General features: G+C 41.5%; 1 protein-coding gene across 2 annotated transcripts in view; it reads right to left on the minus strand.

Annotated features, from left to right (window-relative positions):
* ARFGEF3 (ARFGEF family member 3) overlaps window positions 1-27,203 on the minus strand; it is a 189,846-nt gene that overhangs the window by 12,705 nt on the left and 149,938 nt on the right. For both annotated transcript variants that reach the window (XM_017848989.1, XM_017848991.1), the window contains 10 exons: window positions 24,890-25,034; window positions 23,438-23,560; window positions 20,806-20,909; window positions 18,043-18,187; window positions 14,938-15,066; window positions 12,442-12,618; window positions 11,095-11,209; window positions 8,561-8,663; window positions 8,180-8,311; window positions 4,040-4,161 (listed from right to left, as the gene is read on the minus strand). In XM_017848989.1, the coding sequence (XP_017704478.1) occupies window positions 4,040-4,161; window positions 8,180-8,311; window positions 8,561-8,663; window positions 11,095-11,209; window positions 12,442-12,618; window positions 14,938-15,066; window positions 18,043-18,187; window positions 20,806-20,909; window positions 23,438-23,560; window positions 24,890-25,034 (1,295 nt within the window). The remainder of the gene's footprint in view (window positions 1-4,039; window positions 4,162-8,179; window positions 8,312-8,560; window positions 8,664-11,094; window positions 11,210-12,441; window positions 12,619-14,937; window positions 15,067-18,042; window positions 18,188-20,805; window positions 20,910-23,437; window positions 23,561-24,889; window positions 25,035-27,203) is intronic.

Here is a 27,203-nt window from a genome sequence, read left to right on the forward strand (position 1 = left end):
TCGTGATGAACTGATGGGGTTTTGGTGTGGGTGTCCTTACTGTTTGTTAGTTTTCCTTCTAACTATCAGGACCCTCAGCTGTAGGTCTGTTGGAGATTGCTTGAGGTCCACTCCAGACCCTGTTTGCCTGGGTATCAGCAGTGGAGGCTGCAGAAGATAGAATATTGCTGAACAGCGAGTGTTGCTCTGGAAGCTTTGTCTTGGGGTGTACCCAGCTGTGTGAGGTGTGAGGTGTCGGTCTGCACCTAGTGGGGAATGTCTCCCAGTTAGGCTACTCAGGGGTCAGGGACCCACTTGAGCAGGCAGTCTGTCCATTCTCAGATCTCAACCTCCGTGCTGGGAGAACCACTGCTCTCTTCAAAGCTGTCAGACAGGGTCATTTACATCTGCAGAGGTTTCTGCTGCTTTTTGTTTAGCTGTGCCCTGTCCCCAGAGGTGGAGTCTACAGAGACAGGCAGGTCCCCCTTGAGCTGTGGTGGGATCCACCCAGTTCGAGCTTCCTAGTGGCTTTGTTTACCTACTTAAGCCTCAGCAATGGCAGACGCCCCTCCCCCAGCCTCGCTGCTGCCTTGCAGTCATATCTCAGACTGCTGTGCTATGAATGACGGAGGCTCCATGGGTGTGGGACCCTCCTGTACAGGTGTGGGATATAATCTCCTGGTGTGCCGCTTGCTAAGACGCTTGGTAAAGTGCAGAATTAGGGTGGGAATTACCCGATTTTCCAGGTGTTGTATGTCTCAGTTTCTCTTGGCTAGGAAAAGGGATTCCCTTCCCCCTTGCGCTTCCCAGGTGAGGCAATGGCTTGCCCTGCTTCAGCTCTTGCTGGTTGGGCTGCACCAGCTGACCAGCACCGATTGTCCGGCACTCCCCAGTGAGATGAACCCAGTACCTCAGTTGAAAATGCAGAAATCACCCGTCCTCTGTGTCACTCGCGATGGGAGCTGGAGGCTGGAGCTGCTCCTATTCAGCCATCTTGCTCTGGGAATCGCTAATATATATATATCTTAAAGTGCTAATTAAGATTATGTGGATTAAGTAAAGCTTGGGGCTATCAATGTCAAGGCTATTAAAACAAACCCAAACCAACCAACACAGGTTTCTCTACTTAAATGCTGTAATCTGGTTTTAGGATTACATCTAAAGTATGCACCTGGCCAGCATATAATTTTCCATAGGTCTAACTCATCTTCCACTACATCCTATACTGAACTAAGAATTGCCCCTGCAAATAAAAGTCAAATCTAAGAATGCAAAGCATAGAGAGTTTGGCTGAGAGCTCCTAAAGAATGTTAAGGAATGTCTTTTGCCTCAGTGGCCAGTGGGATTGGTGAAAGAATTTAATATGCTTATTTTGTTTTGTTTAACTACAATGAGTGGGCAACCGCCTATTAAAAGTGCTAAGAAAATTTATGAGCCATGTTGCTATATTTTCAAACTGTAACCTTTTAAAACTAATAATATAAGGAGATTAGGCTATTCTCCTATGTTTTATTTATAATTTGAATGCATCCTATTCCTTTTCCTACTTCTACATCAAAATATTTCAGCAAGAATAATTGACTGAATGTGAATTAGAAATAGGAAAAAAGGAAGAAAAGAACTGAAATTCTGAAGTAAATCAATGCTTAAAGATGTCAAAGGATTGAACAATCTTTGGTAGATAAAAAATGACCAACACTTAAAAATCAGCGACTGGCGGTTGAGGGAAACAGACTAGAATTGGTAGAGTTTTTATTGCTGAAGTTGGGTGACTGGTTCACATTTATTTTTTATTCATGCTTCATAACTTTTGAACATTCTATATTTTTTTTGTAGGTACCAATAACTGACCAAAAAATTATTACCTAGAAATTTCACCCAAATAATTGTTACATTAATCAAACTGCTCTGCTAACCCAGCTACCTGTTTGTTTGTTTTATGAGATGAAGTCTTGTTCTGCCGCCCAGGCTGGAGTGCAGAGCGATCTCAGCTCACTGCAACCTCCGCCTCCTGGGTTCAAGCGATTCTCCTGCCTCAGCCTCTTGAGTAGCTGGGACTACAGGCATAAGCCAGCATGCCTGACCCAGCTAACTTTTGGACAAATCACCCAGAGCTTGTGAAATGATACCAACTGTCTTTATTTGGGCTGCCGTAACAAATACCGTAGACTGGGTGGCTTACAAACAACAGAAATTGGTTTCCTGTAGTTCTAGAGGCTGGATGTCTGAGATCAGAGTGCCAGCATGGGTGGCTTCTGGTGAAGGCCCTCTTCCAGACTACAGATGACCATCTTCTCCATGTATCCTCACATGACAGAAAGAGGGCAAGGGAGCTGCCTCTTCTTATAAGGACACGAATCCCTTTCATGAGGGCTCCACCCTCAAGACCGAATTTCCTCCTGAAAGGTCCATCTAACATCATCACATTGGGGGTTAGGAGTAAAACACATCAATATTGGGGGACACATTCAGTCTACTGCAGCAACTCTCTCCTTGAAATGGGAAACGGCAGAGGCCTTATGCCCAACCAGACCTAGTTTTTTTTTTTTTGTTTTTTTTTTTCCTTTTAAGACAGAGTCTCGCTCTGTCACCCAGGCTTTAGTACAGTGGTGTGATCTTGACTCACTGCAACCTCCACCTCCCGGGTTCAAGCGATTCTCCTGCCTCAGCCTCCTGAGTAGCTGGGATTACAGGTGCCCCGCCACTATGCCAGGCTGATTTTTGTATTTTTAGTAGAGACAGGGTTTCACCATGTTGGCCAGACTGGTCTCAAACTCCTGATCTCAGGTGATCCGTCTGCCTTGGGTCCGTCCCAAGGTGCTTGGATTACAGGCGTGAGCCACTGCGCCCAGCCCAGAGCCAGTTTTGATTCTGACTCCACCTCTTTGCAGTTGTGTGTCCTTGGGCAAGGGACCCAAGCTTCTCTGTATGTGCCCTCACTGTGTTTCACATAGAGTGCTCAAATACTTAGTATTACTATTAATGTGTCAGAAGTTTAAAAGTGGGAAATCTTGGTCATTGCCTTCATCCTCAAGTCTAGAACGATATTTTTAAGGGAGGATGATAGTGTTTAGAAAGGGCAAGTTTGCTGGGGCAGAGCATAGACCTTTTTGTCTTCCAATAGCCATTATTGTTCCTGGGGAGGTTTATGTGCTTCTCACTGAAACAATCAGAACCATGCCTCAATTTACTTCTTATTTTTTAATGAGACAAGGTTTTGTTCTGTTGCCCAGGCTGGAGTGCAGTGGCACAATCATGCCCACTACAGCCTCGACCTCCTGGGCTCAAGTGACCCTCCCACCTCAGCCTCCTGAGCAGCTGGGATTACAGGCGCATGCCATCACGCTTGGCTAAATTTTTATTTTTTTACTTTTTTGTAGAGATGGCTCTCACTATGTTACTCAGGCTGGGCTCGAACTTCTGAGCTTAAGTGATCCTCCTGCAGTCCTGGGATTAGAGGTGTGAGCCACCGCGCCTGGCTCCTGTTTTTGTTTAAGATAGTAAGTGTATGACATTATGGGTTGGGCTGTGTTCCCCCCAATTCGTATGTTGAAGTCCTAACCCCTGGTACCTCAGGATGTGACTATATTTGGAGAAGAGGTCTTTTAAGAGGTAATTAATTCAAAATGAGGTCATGAGGGTTAATTTTAATTCAAAATGACTGGTGTCTTTATAAGACGAGGAAATTCAGATACAGACCTGTACAGAGGAAGTCCATGTTAAGACACAGGAAGAAAATGGTCATCTACAGGTCAAGGAGACAGACCTCGGAGGAAACCTTCATATCTGACTTCTAGGTGCCAGAACTGTGGGATATACGGTTCTGCTGTTTGAGTCACCCAGTCTGTGGTACTTTCTGTGCAACCTGGGCAACCTAATACATATGAGATGTGGGGAATTTGGTTACAAGGCTAACCGTTTTTATGAAAACCTTTGCTGAATGACTCCACAGATGTTTTCAGTATTCCTGGCCAAAGCTTGGATTACAATGCATGAGAACTGGAAGTGAATGAACGTTCTTATTCATAAGCACTCTATGAGTTGAGATTTAGGTACTTACCTTTTCTTGGTGTGTCCATTTGGTTTTTCATCAGGAGGCAGCTCAATAATGAGCTGGCAGGACTGAGCATGGTCAAAGTTGTTTGGTGTCTTTGGTGAGCACTGGGTGTCCAGCATAAACACCTGTATGGGGTGCAAAGGTACATTTCAGAACTCCAGTGTCCTCTGCTTGACCTGTCAGGGATCAGCTGGATGACCCTGGGCAAGTTAAGCCTCATCTATAAAATAAGGATAATGGTTTCCTATTTGATATGTTTGTTGAGAGACTTAATTTATATGTGTATATTACATATGCAAAGCATTAGAACAGAGGAGTAAATAATCAGGGTTAGCCGTTGACACTAATACTAGCAACACTACTAGTTCTACCATGTGACAATTCATTATACCCCAAATAACAGGTATTGACACTTAATATTAACTATAAGTAAATAAAGAAGGACTTTGTAAAAGATTCTCTCTGATTTTTGAGTCTTTGGTATCATATTCAACACAGGGATAAAAAATGAGTTGGGACTTCTGTCAGGATTACTGGTGGTTACCGATAGGGCCACAGTGCCCTACCAGGCATTGGCAGATGTGACTAAGAAAATACTGAGCACTTACTGGCTCTCTGACCCAAATGATTTTCTTTTACATGACTTAAAATACTTCCACTACTTTCTTCTGGAAAGATTTTATATATATAATATACATATATAAAAAATATTATACATAATATATAGAAGCTATATATACAACATTATTTAATTATAATATAAAATTATACATATTTATATCTTATAGTAGTACAATAAGATTATTATGATATATCACTAAATATATATTTATATTATATATATTATATGTATTATATATATCTCTCTCTGAGACAGGATCTCACTCTGTTGTCCAGGCTGGAGTGCAGTGGTGTGATCATGGCTCACTGCAGTCTCGACGTCCCAGGTCAAGTGATCCTCCCACCTTAGTTCCTCGAGTAGCTGGGACCCAGGTGTGCACCACTATGCCCATCTATTTTTTAAACAATTTTTTCCTTCTTTTCAAGTTTTAAGTTTGGGGTCCACGTGCAGTATGTGCAGATTTCTTACATAGGTAAATGTGTGCCATGGTGGTTTGCTGCACAGGTCATCCCATCACCCAGGTATTAAGCCCAGCAACCATTAGCTATTCTTCCTGATGCCCTCCCTCCCCCATCCCCCACAGGTTCCCAGTGTGTGTTGTTCTTCGCCATGTGTCCATGCATTCTCATCAATCAGCTCCCACTTATAAGTGAGAACATGCAGTGTTTGGTTTTCTGTCCCTGTGTTAGTTTACTGAGGATAATGGCCTCCAACTCCATCCATGTTCCTGCAAAGCACATGATCTCATTCCTTTTTATGACTGCATAGTATTTCAGGTACCACATTTTCTTTATCCAGTCTATCATTTATGGGCATTTAGGTTGATTCCATGTATTTGTTATTGTGAATAGTGCTGCAATGAACATGTATGTGCATGCATCTTTATAACAGAATGATTTATATTCCTTTGGGTATATGCCCACTAATGGGATTTCTGGGTCAAATGGTATTTCTGCCTCTAGGTCTTTGAGGAATCACCACACTGTCTTCCATAATAGTTGAACTAATTTACACTCCCGCCAACAGTGTAAAAGTGTTACTTTTTCTCTACAACCTCACCAGCATCTGTTTTTTGACTTTTTACTAATAGCCAATCTGAGTGGCGTGAGATGGTATCTCATGGTGGTTTTGATTTGCATTTCTCCAATGATCAGTGATGTTGAGTTTTTTTCTTATGTTTATTGGCCACATATATGTCTTCTTTTGAGAAGTGTCTGTTCAAGTCCTTTGCCCACTTTTTAATGGAGTTGTTTTTTCCTTGTAAATTTGTTTAAGTTCCTTGTCGATTTCATAGAGATGGAGTCTTATGGTATTGCCTAGGCTGGTCTTGCACTCCTGGGCTCAAGCAGTCCTCCTGCCTTGGCTGCCCAAGGTGCTGGGATTATAGGTGTGAGCCACCATGCCTGGCAAGGTTAGAATACTTTAAAAATATTTTCTTGCAAAATCTTGTAAGAATTATCAGATTTTCAAATAATGAGTTATTTTAAGAGTGAATACATAAGGAAAATTTGGGATTGAGGAAGAAATAGAGAAGTATTAAGAAGTGAAAGATTGTCCAGTTGTGGTGGCTCATGCCTATAATCCCAGCACTTTGGGAGGTTGAGGCAGATGGATCACTTGAGGTCAGGAGTTTGAGAACCAGCCTGACCAACAAGGCGAAACCCCATCTCTGCTAAAACTGCAAAAATTAGTGGGGTGTGGTGGTGCACACCTGTAATCCCAGCTACTCTGGAGGCTGAGGTAGGAGAATCACTTGAACCTGGAGGTAGAGGTTGCTGTGAGCTGAGATCACACCTTGCACTCCAGCCTGGGCAACAGAGCAAGTCTTAAAAACAACAACAACAACAACAAAAAACAAAACAACAAAACAGAAAAAGAAGCGAACAATTCACTAAACAGTTCTTGCTGTTCTTCTCCATTAATGATCTATTTCAGAAGATTCCATTGACTTTTTCATATTCTTGTTGTATGATTGGACAGGGTTGCAGAGACCACTGCAGGCACGAGTGCAAATGCTTTAGCCAGATGTAACAACTGCGTATTTAGAGAAGCTATCCCTTTGGAGGGCCACCTTCTTGGTTTCTCTGTTCTCACTTCTAGCTACACCATTGCTGTAGCAGCCACAATTGCCATGCTGCTAGAAGTGGCTCTTCGTTGCAGCCTTACAACCTTTCTTTCCCAACTTTTGCGACTGGCCATGGAGGCTTCAGTGGCACATGGTGCCTTCCTTCAGAACCAGCAGAATCATCAAGTCCCAGATGTTAGGCCTGTGCTCAGCAGAGATGTGAGAAACCGAAGGTAGAAGGTTCTTGTCCCACTACCTCAGGATAGCTGGGAAAAGCCCCAAAGAAGCCAGACCTGGCTAAGAAACTTCTCAACTGACTGAGTTCTTTACATGGGTAATCAGGGGAACCCAGATTATCAGTGTGCTAAGAGAAAATGTTATTAAGAATTTAAACAGATCTGGTAGAGAAAAGGGGCCTTGCCTTTTGAGTATAACCTCCAATTCATTTCTTCAGATTTAACTCAAATGTGACAGTTCAATTACATTTGTAAAACTTGTTTAATATTTTAAATACATACCATGCATACATATGCATATGCATATGCAAAATAGTTTCTTCATATGAAGACCCAATTCAGACATGTCTGTTGCTATTATATGATGGAATATTTAGCCAGTCAATAGTTGTTGGGAATTTAGTCCATTTCCATTTTTCACTACTATGAATGGCATGGTTATGATTATATATGAATTTGGGGATGGCATTTAGCTGGACTGCTGCTGAGAGTCACATCTAGGGTTTCCTAGAGGCAGACTGCCATGTCGCTTAGGAGCTTAGGGCATATCTGTAGTTTGTGATACTACTGTATTCTTCTGATATTTCTGCGATTCAGTAATCTATTGATTCAACAAAGACATACTAAACATTTTCTCTAGGCCTTGCTGTAAAAATACCAAGGTAAATATAGAGAATGTGTTCTCTGCTCCTCAGGAGCTGACAGTCAAATTTTGTGACTTCTTACACGTGTCTCAAGAAGAAAAAGCCATTGGTATATGATGATTCCTGCATGAGTGAATACACTTGAATTTTAATGCTATATTCAACTCAAATGTATTAAGCAACTTTTAAATGTTAAGTTCTGTGTTGTGAATGAAAGATATAAGAAAAAAGCCCAAATAAGTTTGCCATTGTTAGGCACTCATAGTCTAGCAGTTAATAATAGTTAAGCAAATACTTACAGATAGCTCAAGCAAGTTACGTATAAAGGACAGTGATTCTATTTGATCTGGGCACTGGAGGATGCAACAAGCAAGAGATGATGGACAGGAGGTAATGCTGTTGATTGGGTTCATGTCATTCCTGGCAAAGAATGGTACTGGCAAGAGTTGGGAGCAACAAAGTGTATGTCCCTCAGGGAATGAAAGGCAAATTGGTGATGCAAGACCTTGAAGGAAGGTCTCCTAACATGCATTTCAAGTTACTAGAGGCCCTGAGATCAAAAGCCCCTGCCCTTACCTGCTGGGCCATGGCTCGGATGCGCCAGTACTCGGCCTCGGCACTTGGGGAGGAGGATGGGGCTGCCACCCGCACCTGGCAGCCTTCCCCGCTGAAGCTCTCTGTGCCGCTGTGGAAGCAGCCCAGCAGGTCCTGGGGAGGAATAGCACATGCTCACTGAGTGCATCCTGGTTCATGGGCCAGGCCCAGTCTTGGATCTGAGATCGTTACTGTGTCTGAGATAAAAGTACTGACCCAGCGACATCTTTCTCACCCTCTGCAAGATCTAAAGTGAGGCTGCCTGCTCAGAGGAGGCAGAACCCATGTGCCCAACATGATAAGGGATCAGGAGCTAAAGACGGTTAGAACTGCTCCAGGGAGGGCTTCCTCCCAGTGATGTACCTTCACTGGCTTGAGTGTGGCAGAGAATGCATCTTGCAGGGCACAGCAGGCAAGCCTCCACATCTCCTCAGTGAACACAGGGCCCGCTGTCACAAGGACGTATCTGCCAAAAGAAACAAGTTGTTGGTTTTTTTTTTTTTTGAGATGGAGTTTTGCTCTTGTTGCCCAGGCTGGAGTGCAATGGCATGATCTTGGCTCACTGCAACCTCCACCTCCTGGGTACAAGCAATTCTCCTGTCTCAGCCTCCTGAGTAGCTGGCATTACAGGCATGCGCCTCCATGCCTGGCTGATTTTGTACTTTTAGTAGAGACGGGGTTTCTCCATGTTGGTCAGGCTGGTCTTGAACTCCCAACCTCAGGTGATCCACCCACCTTGGCCTCCCAAAATGTTGGGATTACAGGTGTGGGCCACCGCACCCGGCCACAAAGGAGTCTTGAATTCCATTTTGTTGCCACAAAATTTAGGCCATATGGACTCATGCATAGGTTTATTCTGCAGCTCCCTGCCAAGTCTCCCTGTCTCAACCATCCAGTATTCCATTGTCAAAATACTACTTCCTAAACCATTTTAATATAGAAATATCAACGGATCCCCTCTACAAATAGGCCAATCATTAAGCGTAGACTTGTATGCAAGACTGTATATATTCTGTAGTGATTTTTGGATTCTAGTTCCATTTTCCATCACTCCTCTACAACTAACAAGCAAAACCAAACCCCAAACTCTTATTGTCACTTACAACTCTAATCTCAATGCTATTTTGTTCTTCTGCTTGGAAAGTCCCCTCCTCCCCCATGCCTGTCCACCTTAGAGGAGGTGACCAGTGTCACTGCTACAACGAGGTCCTTGCTTCACTGTCACCATTTTTCATGTGACTCGCTCTCCCATGTGCCTGGCTTATTTCACTTAGCATAATAACCTCTAGTTCCCTCTATGTTGTTGTAAATGACAGAATCCCCCCCACTTTTTTTTTTTTTGAGACGGAATCTCGCTCTGTCGCCCAGGCTGGAGTGCAGTGGTGCCATCTCGTCTTACTGCAACCTCTGCCTCCCAGGTTCAAGCAATTCTCCTGCCTCAGTCTCCTAAGTAGCTGGGACTACAGGTGCCTGCCACCACACCCAGCTAATTTTTGTCTTTTTAGTAGAGACAGGGTTTCACCATATTGGCCAAGCTAGTCTCGAACTCCTGACCTTGTGATCTGCCCCCCTTGGCCTCCCAAAGTGCTGAGAATCCCATTCTTTTTTATGGCTGAATAGTACTCCATTGTGTGTATGTATCACATTTCCTTTATGCATTCATCTGTTGATGGACACAGATATGGTTTGGCTGTGTCCCCACCAACTCTCATCTTGAATTCCCATGTGTTGTGAGAGGAATCCAGTGAGAGGTAACTGAATCGTGGGGCCGGGTCTTTCCCATGCTGTTACAGGGAATAAGTCTCATGAGATCTGATGGTTATAATGAGTTTTCTCTGAGCCAGGGGTATAGTTCAGTCCAAGTCTGAAAGCCTGAGAAGTGGGAGATGTAAGTACAGTCCAGGGGCAGGAGAAGACTGATGTTCCAGCTCAAACATTTCAGGCAGGCAAAGTACCCTCTTACTCGGCCTTTTTGTTCTATTCAGGTCTTCAACTGATTGGACAAGGCCCACCCACATTACGGAGGGCCATCTGCTTTGCTCTCTCCACCAATTCAAATGTTCTTCTCATCCAGAAACATACCCACAATAATGTTTGGCCAAATGTCTGGGTACCCTGTGGCCCTGAGCAAGCTCTCTGCCTGCCACCATCCATGTAAGATGTGACTTGCTCCTCCTTGCCTTTCACCATGATTGTGAGGCCTACCCAGCCACGTGGAACTGTAAGTCCATTAAACCTGTTTTTCTTCCCAGTCTTGGGTGTGTCTTTATCAGCAGCACATGAAAATGGACTAATACTGACACTTAGGTTGCTTCCAAATTTTGACTATTGTGAACATGGGAGTGCAGCTATCTCTTCAATATAATTATTTCCTTTATTTTGAGTATATACCCAGCAATGGGATTGCTGATCATATGATAGCTCTATTTTTAGTTTGAGGAGACTCCAAACTGTTCTCCATAGTGGTTGTACTAATTTACATTCCCACCAACAGTGTACGAGGGTTCCCTTTTCTCCACATCCTCTCCAGTATTTGTTATTACCTGTCTTTTGGATAAGCTATTTTAGCTGGCATGAGATGACATCTCATTGTACATTCAATTTGCATTTCTCTTATGATCACTGATGCTGGGCACCTTTCCATATACCTGTTTGCCTTTTGTACGTCTTCTTTTGAGAAACTGAACCAGAATACTTTGTATAATGTCTTACATAATACACATTTGCTGATTGAACACTGAAATGAAGAATTATTAGCACATAGTCATTTTTAATTATAAAAGTCTACTTACAGAAAGCAATCCAAAAAAGCCGATTCCTACCACAAAGACAATTTAATTTCCTTAGATTTTTAAATAACTCCAGCTTTGTGCAGAGTCAGGAAAGCTTTTTCTCACCTAATACAGGAGCAGCCCACTCTGGAGATGGTTTCAGTGGGCTTGGCCACACAGGCGACCAGCAGCTCGAAGAGGTCCTTCAGCATGGTATTGATCATACTCTCATACCTGATGTCTATGGGAAACAGCAAAATCACAGTTTCACACAGGTCTAGTGTAAAGGGATAGATTGAAATGGCCATCTACAGCAACAGAGGAAAGTCTGAATGATAAGCAAATATCTGGGAAAAAGAAATAGAACAATGAGAAAAATGGCCATATCCTCCTCCAACCCCCCCTACCCCCCAAAAAAACCCCAGTAAAACAATAATTTTCTTGGATTTTTACTCAATTTCAGCGTGATTCATCCACTTCTAGAGAAATAAAAATGACATACGCAGTTCACTTTTATGTGTTGCTATATCAGAGTCTCACACTGTGCAAAGCAATAACCTGGCCAGGGACATGTGGCTACCCTTAGGGATATGGTTACCAGTTACCACCTACATGTAGAAAAACTCACTTGTTTTCTTTTGCAATTCGTGTTCTTTTTTTGCAGGGTAAACTGTCCTTGCTAAACTTGATAGAGACACAGTTTCTTTTATTAGCTTTGTTACTCTCCCCTGGGGTCAACATCCTCCTTAGTTTCTCTGTCCTCTCCAGCAAGGGGACCTCTTCCCTTACACCATGATATACCAGTCCTTTGAGTTATAAGCTCTGCGGGTAGCAGCAATGATTCTTCTGCTCCCGGACACCCAGATCTTCACACATGTGGCTCCACTGGGACCACAGTGAACCCATTCCCTGCCTCTAGGTCCCTCTCCATCTGCTGACTTCAGCATACTGTCCATCCTACACTTTCACAGCCTTTACAAAGTGCCATTAATATTAAGAAATTTCTCTTCATCCCTAGCCTGTTAAGCTACTTCTTGCCCACAGTGGAAGCCTTTTCTAAAACGCTGCCTCCTCCATTTAGCCTCCCCAGATGAAGCAGGGTGACAGGGATATACCCCCTAACCCCCCACAGGCTACAGGGATATTGCTTCTTTTTTATTTATTATATACTTGAATTTGCCTCCCTTCTCCTAATGCACAGGTACCCCAGACCTCTTATTAGGCACTTTGTTTTCCACCACACATATATTTTGAGCATTCGATTTGAAAATTTTGTAGAAGACACATGGGTATGAATTTTCTCTTTGAAAATCTATTAGAAGGCTGGCACTGACCATGTTGTTCTATTTTAATAATTCCCAGGACAAAAACCCTGCATTAGTATTTGCATTAGGTATTTACTATGCCGTTTTAGCTGACGGTGCTGTCTACCAAAGAAATACCCAGAATGAACTGCTCTGGCACTTCAGATACCTGAATGTAGAAAGCTTTGAATGTGCTCCACCACCAGCTCACAGGACAGACCAATAGCGTGCTTGAAATTGGCAGAGGCCACATCCCAGTAGGAATGGTCTTTATGGCTACGGCGGAGCCAAAGGGACATCACAGGAAGTAGGAGGTGAACCACTGCATAGATACCAAACCCTGGTCCTGAAAAAGAAAAGTCAGCATAGCAACAACCTGTAATAAAAGGGAAGCTCTTTGCCTCCACCTGGCATTGTTGCTCTCTTTTGAAGGATCCCTACATTTGCTGAGAAATTGCAGGGAAAAAGAATTTACTGCTGATGGGGGAATATATGGTCTTCAGTGGCATTCTTCCTTTTTGTTTCTGCAGGGTTTTAGTTATGTGAGCAATATGTGAATATACTCCTAAAACATTCAAATATTGCTGGTAAAGCTAAAATATCACCTGCTCAACTCCTAGGACCCAAATGTAAACACACAAATACACATATGTGTATAAGAAAATACCCTTTGAAATCATATATTTATGATATCTAACTACATGGGGAAATACAGAGTTTATTTTTATTTTATATAAATGAGATAATGTAAACTTTGGTCTGCATACTCATTTTTTTTTTTACTTAATAATAGTGTTAGAGCTGGCCACAGTAGTGCACGCCTGTAATCTCACCTACTCTGCAGGCTGAGTCATGAAGATTGCTTAATTAAGCCCAGTAGTTTAAGACTAGCTTGGGTAACATTGTGAAATCCCTTCTCCTAAAAGAAAAAAAAATTAGCTGGGCATTGTGGAGTGCTGGTAGCCTCGGCAACTTGGGAGGCTGAGATGGAAGGATCGCTCGAGCCCAGGAATTTGAGACTGCGGTGCCCCTCCTCCAGCCTGGGCAAGACCTCCATTTCAAAGAAAACCCCAAAAGTGTTAGAGATTATTCTTTGTCAGCAAATTTGGATATTCCTCATTTTTATTGCCACATACTATTTCTGTTGTATTTACATACAGCAGTTTACTTATCCATTTCCTTACTGATGAACATTTAAGGTATTTCTAATTTTTTGTTTTATAGACTATGCTATAATGAAAATCATTGTGCTTCTTTGTTCAACATCATGGAAATGTTGATGAGTTTTTGAAGTTATGATGACAAAAGCAAAGCATCCATTTTATAATAAATATGTAAATTACATGAGAATACAAAAGAAAAAACTCATCTAGAGATAATCACATTTTGATGTATTTCCTTTTAGGACTTTTTGAATGCATGTGTGTTTGTATTTATAATTGCATAAAATTTCATAGTTGAGGCTGCACTCCATAGTATGTGCATTTTAATATAATGCTTTGTAAGTAATTATTCACATCATTAAATATTATTCACAAATATTAATTTTAATGCCTACAGAATATTTACCACAATTAACCGCTTCCCAATTAGGGTGTGTTCATAATTTTTTGGTATTCAAGATGTTTCAGCAAACATCTTATATATATAATTTTGTCTTTATTATTGATAATTTCCTTAGATGACAGGCTCCTAGGAACAGAAGTGGATTAAATGCTCTTCACACACATTTAGTGGCAATAAATGTGAAAGCAGAAAATGGTACTTATGAGTAAAACAGATTTAGAAATAGTAGTTTGCAATTCTATAAAATACCTACTTACTCTTTGATGGAAGGCTTTTGACTTTTTAACATGTGGGAGTATGTATGGTTTTTTTGTTAGATAATACAAACTTTGCTATAGATTTTGAAACAGTATCAATTATCAAGTCTTCATTATAGTGAGTGCAGACCTGTTAGTATGAAAGTGGCTTCATTTAGGGTCTGATTGTTAGTAAAATACTTAAATTTCTATAAAAAAGTTTTTTTTTTTTTTTACCTTGAGAAATTGGGATGAATAAATGTATATACTAAAATTAATTAATTCACAACAAGAAGTAAATTCCTAAAAGTCATTCTTTTCTTATACTCTCAGGGGCCTTGTACTAGGCGAGCACTAAATGTCTTTTTCCAAATCTAATCACCTACGACCTTTACACAAACGGGGTGTTGCTACCTTAATACTGCATATAGTTGCAAGTGGTTTGTTTATATTACTGCAAGACCCAGTAAGCCCAACCAATAGCCCAGGGCCCAAGAGTATGTGACTGTGAGATCCTGCCTCAAAGGAAGGCTGTGACCATGGAACACAGCAAAGCCAAATGGCTCATTGAGACACTGATACCATAGCCTTGATCTGATTAACGTGGAGCTCCTGCACATCCAACTAACTGGCCACCACACAATACTTGTAACCAGACTTCTAGGAAGATATGTAAACAATACACAGGCCATATCTTAAACATCACTACCATTCAACAAACATTTATTGAGCATCTCTTACGTGTGAAGCTTTGTACTAAGTCTAGGAAACAGTGAAAACAGGCAGACACCTGCAGAAATACCCTTGTGAAAAGAGTTATACATATAACCACTCCTCCAAAAGACAGACATAGAAATATTTACCTGGTGTTTTGGTCACATCTCTCAACAGCTCAAAGAGTAAATCCAAAGTCGGTGGTTGGTGCTGCCGTGGACAATTGGACACAGCCGCTGTCAGCTGCTCCAGCAGGATTATCCAGACTTCTATCAGACCTGGAAACCAAAAAGCAGACCTGTATGAAATCCAGTTAGAGACAATGAATAATCATCCTAAGATCCAATTAAACATTGTATGTAAACTGCCAAGTGCTATACAGATGTGAGCCATCACCCAGCGTGTTAGCCTTCAGTGGCCATAGACGTGAACAGATGATGATTTTGTGTTCTGACAAAGACAAGGGGAAAAATACTCACATTTCCTCCTTCCCCTTTAATAAAAAGGTGATAGGGTAAGGAAATTCTACTACGTTGAAATGGCTGTCAGGTTTCTTGGGAGCTGACGATAACAAATAAGATATCCATCCAGTTCTATCACCTTCATCTATCATTTTTTTAAAAATGATTTTATTGTGGTAAATATGTAGAGCAGAAAAAGCCATTTTAGCCATTTCTATGAGTATAATTCAGTGGCATTCATGACAACAGTGTTGTGCAACTATCACTGTTTCCAAAACGTTTTCATCTCAAACAGAAACCCTGGAGCTATTAAACAGTTAATCTCCGTTCTTACTCACTCCAGTCCCTGGTACCTCTAATGTACTATAAATCATGGTTGATTTTGAGGTGTGTAGTGGTGTCGTGCTTATGTTTGTTATCTTTAAAGAACACACACTGAAACATCTACAGATGAAATGCTATGTTGAGGATTTGCCTTAAAATATGGAGAAAGAGGAAGAGAGAGTAAAGATATACATGATCCAAGATTAGCCATAAATTGATAGTAGTTGAAGCTGCGTGATAAGTCCATTATATTATTCTGTTTGGTTCTGTATATTCTACATATGTATATCTGTATATGTATGTATTTTGTATATTCAAAATATACAAGTTTTGCATATGTTTGACATTTCCATAAGGGGAAAAATTTAACTATTTGCCTTTGAAAACCAGAGGAATAATATCTGAGAATGTATCAATGTTGAGGATTGTTTAATTTTATAAACTGAATTTAAAGCTGTTACTGATTTTTGTTCTGATTTACTATGTCTACATAATGATAATTTTAAAGTCCTTGATACATTGATTATGTAGAAAACTTAGGTGCTGGACTGAACTGTATCCCTTAGAAGATGGGGTTCCTAGAAAAAAAATCAAAGATTTGCACAAATGGGAAAGAGAATGCTCGCCATTACAGACACAACCATTTAAAACTGTTTTAAAGAATGTATTATAGATAAACAACATAAGCTTCTGCTTATAATTATCTGGGTTTGAGGTTTAAATGCTAAAAATTGTTCTTATCTAATCATTAAACTGAAACCTCTATTAGGCAATATCTAGCCAACTTCCAATACTTTAATTGTTCTCTATATTAGATATTCTTTCCTATAATTACTCCTCACAACTAATCTGAACTTGTGAGATTTTGTTGTTTATAATCTCCATCAAAATTCTTAAATCTCTTGGCCACCCCCACAAAATTTGTAACACCAAAATAAAACAAAACAAAAAACCTTCCCCTCAAAAGTCCTTTTATAAAAGAGTTTGAAATAACCTATACCCAGAAATTAGACCCATGTGAGGGTATGATATCCAATTCTAAATGTAGAACAGGACAGGGTCTTCTGAGACAGAAGACAGAAGGCATGAGCATGAGTTAATCCATCTGAAAATGATCCACAGTTACTAGTTTGAACTCTGATTCACAGGAGATCACATGGGACCTAATCTGAAACAAATTCTTTAAAATCATTCCTTTCATGAACCTTCAGCGTCAACAGTTACAAATAGATTCTCTCTTTAGTAATGGCTTCACTTCCCCAGTCTCTAGCCAAATAGTCCTGAAGGAAGTAATTATATAATGATTTGTTTTCTAAAAGATACTAAAAGACAATTACCAGTCAATTTAAATACCCAGGCACCAATGGAACTTCATTCCAATTTGCTAAAGTCAAGAGAATTGAGAGAAACTACTTAAGTGGAATCTGCAAATCTGCACTAGTTTTAGACAGAGGAATCCATTTTAAAAGGATGGGTATAGAGGCATCCATTGTAAAGTGATGTTTTTGGAAAGTCCATGGAAACTTTAAGCAGACTTATTGTGACAGAATTACAAAAAATAACCACAAAAGTAGATGATCATTCTTATGATCTATGCTACGGTTTGAATATTTCCCCCAAAGTTCACATGTTCATGGAAAGTGCAGTAAAAGATTATTCTGGAGCCTTACAATTTAATGTCTGCTCTGTTGTGTTTTTGGGCTCACCTGGGGCATGTTACTCCTGTCTTGCCTATTTCTCCCCCTTCAGAATGTGAATGTCTATCCTATGCCTTCCTACCATTGTATTTTGGAAGCATGCAATTTGTTAATTTCACAGGCCCACAGCTGGAGAGGAATTTGCTTTGGAATGAATCATGTCTTTAGCCTCAACTGTACCTGATTTACATGAGACTCCTGAGTTGGTGCTGAAACAAGTTAAGGCTTTGGGACTATTGGGATGGAATTAATGTATTCTGCATGTGAGAAGAACCTGAATTTTGGGGACCAGAGTGGGATGCTATGGTTTGAATGTGTCCCCTAAAATTCATGTGTTGGAAACTTTATCCATAATGCAACAGTGATTATGGTAATTAGGTGATTAGGTCATGAGGGCTCTGTCCTCATGAATGGATTAATATTGTTAGGAACGTGAGTTAGTATCTTGGGAGTGGGTTCCTGATCAAAGCATGAGTTTGGCCCCCCTTCCTCTCCCCACCACCCTGAACTCCTTGAGTGCTCTCTTGCCCTTCCTCTGTGGGATGACACAGCAAGAGGGCCCTCATCAGAGGCAAGTCCCTCAACTTTTGGCTTCTCAGCCCCAGAACTGTAAGAAATAAATCCGTTATTTATTACTCTCAAGTATTCTCTTATAGAAGCACAAAATGGACTAAGACAATTCCCAGAAGCTTAAGGTACTTCATTTATGACTTAAGCTTCTGGGAATATGAACACGGCAAATAACCTAGTTTAGTCCAGTCAATTAACTTACCGGTGTCATCATCAAAATCAGACAGGACTGATTCAATTCCATCCTCACTGCTGGCTGACTGTTCCTGAAGTCTTCGAGGCAAGCTGGCAAGTCTCCCACTAAGGAATATTGGCTTCAAGGGCATTTTGTAGATTTTGGCCAATAACTAAATTTAAAAAGTAAAAAAACAGCAATTATATATTGGAAAAAGCTGCATTGTGGGTTTTAAAGAATAATGAAATTATACACTAGTACTAAAGGGAGATGGGAAACTAGACATTGAAAATTTGATTATTCGTGATTTGGATTTATAAAGGTAGCTTAAAAAGAGGCATTTATCCCATGAAGCAGATGAAATAGCATTCAATGGCAACAAAAAAGTAGAGGGAAAAAGGATCCTATGGATAATTATTCAGTATTTTAATTACATATGAGTTTTATAGATGTTTATAAACCTACCGAGGGAACCATGAAACATGTCAAGAATTTTTGCCTATGGGCCGGGCGTGGTGGCTCAAGCCTGTAATCCCAGCACTTTGGGAGGCCGAGACGGGCGGATCACAAGGTCAGGAGATCGAGGCCATCCTGGCTAACATGGTGAAACCCCGTCTCTACTAAAAAATACAAAAAACTAGCTGGGCGAGGTGGCGGGCGCCTGTAGTCCCAGCTACTGGGGAGGCTGAGGCAGGAGAATGGCGTAAACCTGGGAGGCGGAGCTTGCAGTGAGCTGAGATCTGGCCACTGCACTCCAGCCTGGGCGACAGAGCGAGACTCCGTCTCAAAACAAACAAACAAACAAACAAACAAACAAAAGAAAACAGAATTTTTGCCTATGGGAAAAAGTGTTCTGTGGGGATCACTGAGAAGACAGTCCACAGGCAAATGAGATACCAGACTCTGATTTCTCCGTCCCTTGACTCAACCTCTGAGGAAACACAGGGACAAGAGCAGTTGGAGAAATGAAGGAGGCTGGGGCCAGGAGGGAGACGGGAAGGTCTCAGAAGCAGAGCCAGCAGAGTGGCCTGGGCTCTTTATTCCCGTCCTGGGACTAGCGCCCAGGCACCCCTGAGCTCTCTGTTACTGGGACAGACTTCCAAAGACCCTTATGTCTTCATGAATTAGAATCCTGCCATGCCCACATTGTTCAAGGAACCAGGACTATGAGCAAACAGACAAAATTCCTGTCCTGGTGGGTCTCACCAACTACAGTCCTTTCACAAGTAATTAAATTTTAGACATAAATGCTACAGGAAAAACTAAACAGGTGGTACTAGAAATAGTGAAGGTTGGGCATGGTGGCTCATACCTGTAATGCCAGCACTTTGGGAGGCTGAGGCTGGCGGATCACTTTTGATCTGGAGTTCGAGACCAGCCTGGACAACATGGCGAAACCTTATCTCTACTAAAGATACAAAAATTAGCTGGATGTGGTGTTGCATGCCTGTAATCCCAGCTATTTGGGAGGCTGAGGCAGGAGAATCGCTTGTGCCTGTGAGGCAGAGGTTGTAGTGAGCCGAGATCGTGCCATTGCACTCCAGCCTGGGCGACAGAGCAAGACTCTGCCAAGAAAAAGAAGTTACCACATAGGGGGAATCTTGGCAGGAGTTGGCAGATCCTTTAGCTCTGCACTCTGAGGAGGTGACATGTCAGATGAGATCTGGGAGATAAAGAGTGGCACTTAGAATCCGGGGAGAGTCCCAGTGGAGGAAGCAGAGATGGCCCTGCACAGCAGTGAGCAGGTGTATTTGGGGGAGGGCAGAAGCTCAGCGTGGCTGTAGCACTGTGAGTGAGAGGGGAGGATGTGAGGGTGGAAAGAGAGCCGGGCAGGGGTCATATTATACGGGGCCTGAGGGAGGCAGCTGGATGTAGAAGCCAGGGCTGTGTCCCTTCTAAAGCCATGGGCTCAATGCTATCACCCAGGAAGAGGTTGTACATAGATCCCCAAAGAGGCCCAGGGACACCACCTGAGAAAACAGGTGAGAAAGTATTGACAGAGGGGTGTCACTGAAGCTTAGAGAGAAATGGCTTCAGGGAGGGGGCATGGTGTCAGGCAGAGAAGGATGGACACAATGACGGTCACTGCTCACTATGACAGTGCTGTTTTATTCTGTCTCTTTACCAGGTTTAAAAATTTTTTTTTGAGAGGGAGTCTTGCTCTGTCACCCAGACCAGAGTGCAATGGCATGATCTCAGTTCACCGCAACCTCCACCTCCCGGGTTGAAGCAATTCTCCTGCCTCAGCCTCCCCAGTAGCTGGGATTACAGGCGCATGCCACCACGCCCGGCTGATTTTTGTATTTTTAGTAGAGACGGGATTTCACCATGTTGTCCAGGCTGTTCTTGAACTCCTGACCTCAGGTGATCTGCCCACCTCTACTAGATGATCTTGACTGAACATGTCTTTCTTTTATTAATGTCCCTCTTCACTGCTTGTACCCCTGCTCTCCACTTTTTGGTGCCCTCAGGAAGACTTCCTGTGACTTCGTGACCCCTTCCCCTAAAACCTCATGCAAATATAAAAATTCTGGTAGTCTGGGCCTCTGAGTGTGAGGGAGAAGTTTCAGAGACCTCAGCATCCAATTGCGTGTTCTAGTATGTTTCCATTATTTTCTTTCCTTCATGGAAAGAGGAGGGACAAAAACGTATACTCCACATCTGTGCCCCAATCTCTTCAGATGGCAAAGTGTCTCTCTTGGGCTTCAGCAAAAGACCCCCACGCATGTTTTGGGAGCATCTTCCAAGGCAGGTTTCCAGGCCCGGAGCCCAGCTGGACCATTCCCCTACCTGAGAGCAGCGCCTGAGGTAATCCAGGGCCGGGAGGCACAGGTCTGTGGACGGGGCTCCAGGTGCTGGGGCACAGTCTCCAATCTCTTTACAGTCCACTTCCCCTAGGGGCGGCATGGGGGACAGAGAGCAACACTGTTACCCTTGCGGGCCCTCTTCCAACAGGAGACCTGTTTACTCACATAGCACTAGCGCACCAAATATCTACTAAAAGAGAGTGGGAGAAAAGGAGAAAAATGACTCTGAATTGCACAACCCTGAGGAAAATCCTTTCGGCCATTCTCCCGGCTGCATGTGCACATGTTAAATACAGCTGGGACCATACTCTACCTATCATTTTGTTGAGATTATATATGGTTTAGTAACTCCCCCTTCCACTAAACAATCAATATCTCCTCTCTATTCTACCACAGTACTTTCAGCGACTGGACGGTGTTCTTTTGTACACAGGCACATGGTAAATCACATTTCTGGGACCTGCTATTGGATGGAGGGACTTTTGATGACAGAAGACAATCCCAGAGACAAGTCCTGGATTGGGTTGGAATGACGCACTTCCCTCTCTCCATTTGGGAAATGATTTCTTTCTCTGCCAGTACGTGGCACTAAATGGTGATAATAAATGAGGTCTCTCATTAGAGTGTAAACATCTGGGGTTTGGGGACAGAGACTACTTAATTGCATTTACATGATTTTCTATTTTTTGTACATATCTAGAGATTTAACATGTCTGTAGAGGGTTATCTGGGTTTTTCTATAAGAATGGTAATTGTGAATTATTATAATTTTTCTTCTTGAATCTATTTCTATACATTTAATCAAATCATTTCATGTGCTGTAATTGTTTCTAATTGTCTACAATTGTAAGAGCTAGAACCCTCCCCTGTGAGTAAACAGACATAATTACTAGGCATTAGTTAAAATTCAGAAGCAAAGAGGCATGTTTCTCCTTAAAAAAACAAAAAACATTTCTTATGTTTTCAATCAAGGGTTAGCAAATGTTTTTGGCAAAGGGCCAGAGAGTAAATACTTCAGGCTTTGCAGGTCATGCTGTCTTCATTGCAACCGCTCAACTCTGCATGGTAGTATGGAAGCAGCCATCGATGAATGAACATGACTGTTTTAATACAACTGTATTTATAAAAACTGTGGGCCATAGCTTGCCAACTCCTGGCTTAGATGAACACATTTTATAATACAGAAACAGACCAGGTCAAATTCATGTTGAAATAAGCAGGTGGGGATTAACAATAAATCATTTCCTACCCATGATTACAGCAGGCGTCCCAAAGGTTTACACCGTGGCTGCTGTGTATTTGAAAGCATCCAAGTCTATGTGGATGGCACTCCCTGGAGCCAGGCAGGACACAGGCACCATGACTATACAGGGGACTCTGCTTTTTCCACTGACCCCAGGCCCCATACAAATAACTCCACCTTATAATTCACAGAAGAAAACAGGCTGTTTTCCATGTCCTCTGTATGACGGTTTTAGATGTCAACTTGACTGGATTAGGGGAGACCCAGATCACTGATAGAACATGATTTTTGGGTGTGTCTGTGAGGTTGGTTCTGGAAGAGGTTGGCATTTGAATCAAACTGAATAAGGGAGCTCCACCCTCACCCAATGTAGGCAGACACCATCTAATAAGCCAAGGCCCAGGGAGAACAAAAGGCAGAGCAGAAGAGAATTCTCTGTGTTTCTGTCTCTGGAGCTGGGATACCCTTCTTCTCCTGTCTTAGAACTACAGGTTCTCCAGCCTCTTGCTTTGGACTAAGAGTTACACCATCAGTGCCCCTCATTCAGGGGCCTTTGAACTTGAACTGAGCCATGTTATCAGCTTCCTAGTTTCCAGCTTGCAGATGGTCTATCGTGGGACTTCTCAGCCTCCATAATTGTATGAATGTTCTAAGATTTCCAACCTTAGATTAGTCAATATTATATTAAATAATTGGCCTTATGCAGAAACCTATTCTCAGTGTCATATGATTAGCAGCTTGAGTTTGATTTCCCAACTTTTTAGCGAAAGTTAAGAATTCCTCCTACCCCAGGCTTTAATTAGAAAATATATTTTCTAAGTATAGAAGTCCCCCTTCTTGAAAGCCTCATGTATTTCAGAAACTACCCAGATGATTTTATACTTAATTTAGAAACCCCTTAACAAAATAGATTCTCACTATACAACATGACCTGCGATAGCAGATTTTTATATAGCACAGGTTTATCCGGGGTGAAATGAAAGGGAGGGACACTTAGTTAAACCAAAAGGTTTATTAAAAACTTAACATTTTGAGAGCTTGCATAGAGTATGATTAGACCTGGAGCCTGAGAACCTTTTACAAAGGGAAAATATAAGGTTGATATTATTTGACAATAAAGTTAGTATAAAATAAATAGATTAAAAATATGCTATAAGATATTCCATGAACACAATGAAAAGTATTGACCTTGGACAAAATTCAAGCTGCTTTCACAGTAAGTTTTTGCTTTTGAGTACACAACACCACCATCTGCTTGTATCCCAGGATGCGTGCTTGTTCCAGGCAGTCAGTGGGCCCTTTCTCCAGCCACAGAGCCACCCTGGAAAGGGTCTTCAGCAGTTACAAGGCATGAGAAGAGGGTTCTGCTTACCCAGTCCTTTGACAAACTTCATAAGGCACATGATGTAGCTAGTGGCTGCATTAGCAAAGACCTGGATGTTGTCGGTATTGAGAAAAGCTTCGAATACATCAAACACTGGAGCTTGGCCTTTTCCTATGGGAGGAAGATTACAGAATTGTAAGAAAGTAAGTTTCTGCCTTCGGGGTTGCCAGGGTTGCCCATATTCCTAGCACCTTCCACTGAGACAGATCTTGAGAAAGATCTACTGGGGAGATGCCTGGGTTTTTTATTGGACCATTGGCTTGACTCCAGTGCGGTGCTCAGCTCTGCTGGCAGGGGAGCAGCTCGGCAGAGAGATGAGTGCCGAGCTGAGGCAATGTGCTGGTCTAAAGAGCAGGGAACCACGTGGCCTCTGGAATGCTCCTGCACAGGTATTTGTAGATTATCTACAGGACATGGCAGGGCAGGTTCAGATAGACCTTTGGTGGCATATCTGAGTTTCTTTATGCAGAAAAAGAGCACAGAAGGCCTGAGACCACTCTCCTTTTAGAAAGCTTGCTTGCAAAATTGGCCTTCAGCTGGTGTCTGGGAACTCAGTTCTCAGAGTACTCCCAGGCCACAGTTAACTGATAAGAGTAGTTCACCGTGCCTAGACTGTTCATGCAAACCATATGGTTTATGCTGAACACCTGCTTTCCTGTTGGGAGTCTGGGATTTTGGTATGTGCTAGGCAAGGGTTACATAAGTGGTCAGTCTCCAGCTAGATCTCTAATGGGCTTCCACGGGCAGAAACATTGCAAACATGTTGCTGTGTTTTCACTGCTGGGGGAAGAATGTGTTGTGTGTGATCCCTCCTGGGAGGGTGAGAGCACAGGGAGGCTGGTGCGTAGATTCCTCCAGACTCTGTCTGTGTCGTTCCTTTTCATAATCTGTTGTGTCCTTCCTACATTGCTAAAACTTAGTCATGAACTGTGTAATAAATCTCAACATAATATGCTGGGTCCCATGAATCCTTCTCGTGGGTTTCTGAGTTTAGGGTGGTTTTGGGAACCTCTGAGACAACACTCCTGGGCCCTGGGCATGCTTTATGGGTACCCATCCATTTCCAGCAGACTGAATCTCCCTAATTCTGGTTACTCTGTGTTATGATACTTTTCTGCTTCTTACCAGCACATAGATAACATTTTTCTTTTTGGCTTTAGAAGTGAACTCAACACAGCAATGCGTAAGTGAAACAACAGAAGTCTCAGCCTTATTGCCCAATTGTCAGCAAGAACAGGGCCTGACAATGCTTAGGGCTCTCAGCCTGCTGGCAGAACTCAGAACTCGTGTTCCTGCTACACCACATTCTTTCCTGCTGATAAAACATAGCTCACAATCTGTCTTCCCTATTGTTTAACTGTTTTTTTTTTTTTTTTTTTAGCATGAAACTTGGCACAGAGAGTTAATGCTGAATAGCAAGAATCATCCAAACATTCTTACCCATGGAGTAGTCACCAACCAGGTACTCCTTCACCTCCGACTTGTTCCCGCCGTGCACTGTTTCCAGAGCACTGAACAAGGGTCTCCATCCGGACTGGATCTGCGTGGAACACACTTCAACCAGCTCACCAATAGATGTCACAACCTGGCAGACACAAAGCAAGGGGCACTTAAAGTCCTCTCCTTAAAAGGAGCAGAATTTCTGGGAAGGGTGATATAGTTCTCTGCCCCCTATTTTGGAGTTAATTTTAGTGAAAAGGAAAAACCAGAATAGACAAACTCACTCAAAAATCTTCTGAATAATCAGCCGTATTGTATTAATTTGCATTTCACTAATGACTAGTGCCACTAAGCAACTTTTCACATCTTATTAGTCAAATATTTTGTTGTTTTTAAAAATTCGGTTCACGTCTTCTTGTTATTTTCTTTTTTGTTTGTATTTAGAGTTCCTTATATATTCCCAAGATATAATTTGCAAATATTTTTCCACAACTTTGGGCTTTTAAAAGTTTTGTTTTTTAATGGTGTCTTTTGAAGATTAAAAGTTCTTAGTTTTGGTGAAGTCCAATTCATCCATTTTTCTTTTAATGGATCACATCATGACCCATTTTGAACTTTTAAAAATATGGTGAGAGGTAAAGGTGTAAGTTTACTTTTATCACATACATTCAAGCATAATTTGCTGAAAATATCCCCTCCCATGATTGAATTGCAATGGTATCTTCGTCAAAAATCAATTGATTATAAACAGGAGAATTTATTTCTTTACTCTTCAGTTCCACTGAACTATAGGTCTGTCTTCCAACCAATACCACATTGTGTTGATTACTGAAATTTTGAAATCAGGTAGTGTAAATTTTCATACTTTGTCTTCTTTTTCAAGTTTGTTTTCTCTATTATGTTCTTTGCAGTTTCATACAAATTTGAGAATTACTTTGACAATCTCTTCAAAAAGGTCTACTGGATTTTAATCGGAATTGCACTGAATCTATACATCAATTTGGGGAAATTTGCTGTTTTAAAAATATTGAGTCTTTCAATCCATGAATATGGTATATCTCATATTTATTTGAATCTTTAATTTCTCTCAGCAATGTTTTGTAGCTTTTGTGTACAGGTCTTGAGCTTCTTTTGCTAAATTTATTCATAAATATTTTATCATATTTGATGTTGTTTTGAATGGAATTGTTCTTATCTTTGGATAATTTATTTCTCATATATATAAATTCAATTGATTTTAGTATATTGATCTTGTATGCAGTGACCTTGCTCGACTAGAATTTTTTTGTAAATCCCATATAATGTTCTATATATAACCACATGTTGTCTGTGAACTAAAATAGCTTACTTTTCATTTCAAACCTTGATGTCTTTAATTTCTTTATACAATGAGTAAAAGTTAAAGTTGAGTAGAAATAGAGAAGACAGAAAACCTTGTCTTATTACTGATTACAAGAGAAAAACACTCAGTCTTTCATCATTAAGTTGATGTTAGATGTGGGATTCTCAAAGATGCCCCTTATCTCATGGAGGAAATCCCTCTAATTCCTCTTTTCTTAAAAGGTTTTGTCAAAAATGGGTGATGAATTTTGTTAAATGTTTTGTCTCTATCAAGATGATTGTGTGGTTTTAATCTTTTATTCTACTAATTGACTTTGAGCTGTTAAACCAATCTTACATTGCTGGGATGAATTCCATATGCCACAATGTTTAATCTTCTTTCTTTATATATTACAGGATTTATTTTGCTTTTTTTTTTTTTTTTTTTTGAAACAGGGTCTCACTCTGTTGCCCAGGCTAGAATGTAGTGGCATGTGATCATGGCTCACTGCAGTCTGAACTTACTGGGTTCAACGAATCTTCCCACCTCAGCCTCCTGAGCAGCTGGGACTACAGGCATGCATCACCATACCCAGCTATATATATATATATATTTTTTTTTTTTTTGGCAGAGATGGGGGTCTCACTATGTTGCCCAGCATGGTCTCAAACTCCTAGACTCAAGCAAACCTTCTGCTGTGGCTTCCCAAAATGCAGGGATTACAGGTGTGAGCCACTGTGCCTGGCCAATAATTTTTAAGGGAATTTTTTGTCTAATTTCATAAAGAATATTGGTCTATAGTTTTCCTTCTTGTGGTTTTGGTATCACAGAAACGAGAACTCATAAAATGGGTTTGGAGGTATTCCTTCCTGCTTTATTTTCTGGTAGAGCTTGAGTAGGGTTGCTATTATTTCATCCTTAGTTTATAGATTCACCAGTGAAACCAACGGGCTTGGGGTACTGTGGGGAGGTTTTTTTTTTTTTTTTTTTTTT

The sequence above is a fragment of the Rhinopithecus bieti genome, unplaced genomic scaffold (genome assembly GCF_001698545.2).
Source record: "Rhinopithecus bieti isolate Rb0 unplaced genomic scaffold, ASM169854v2 scaffold_31173, whole genome shotgun sequence".
Lineage (NCBI taxonomy): Eukaryota > Metazoa > Chordata > Mammalia > Primates > Cercopithecidae > Rhinopithecus > Rhinopithecus bieti.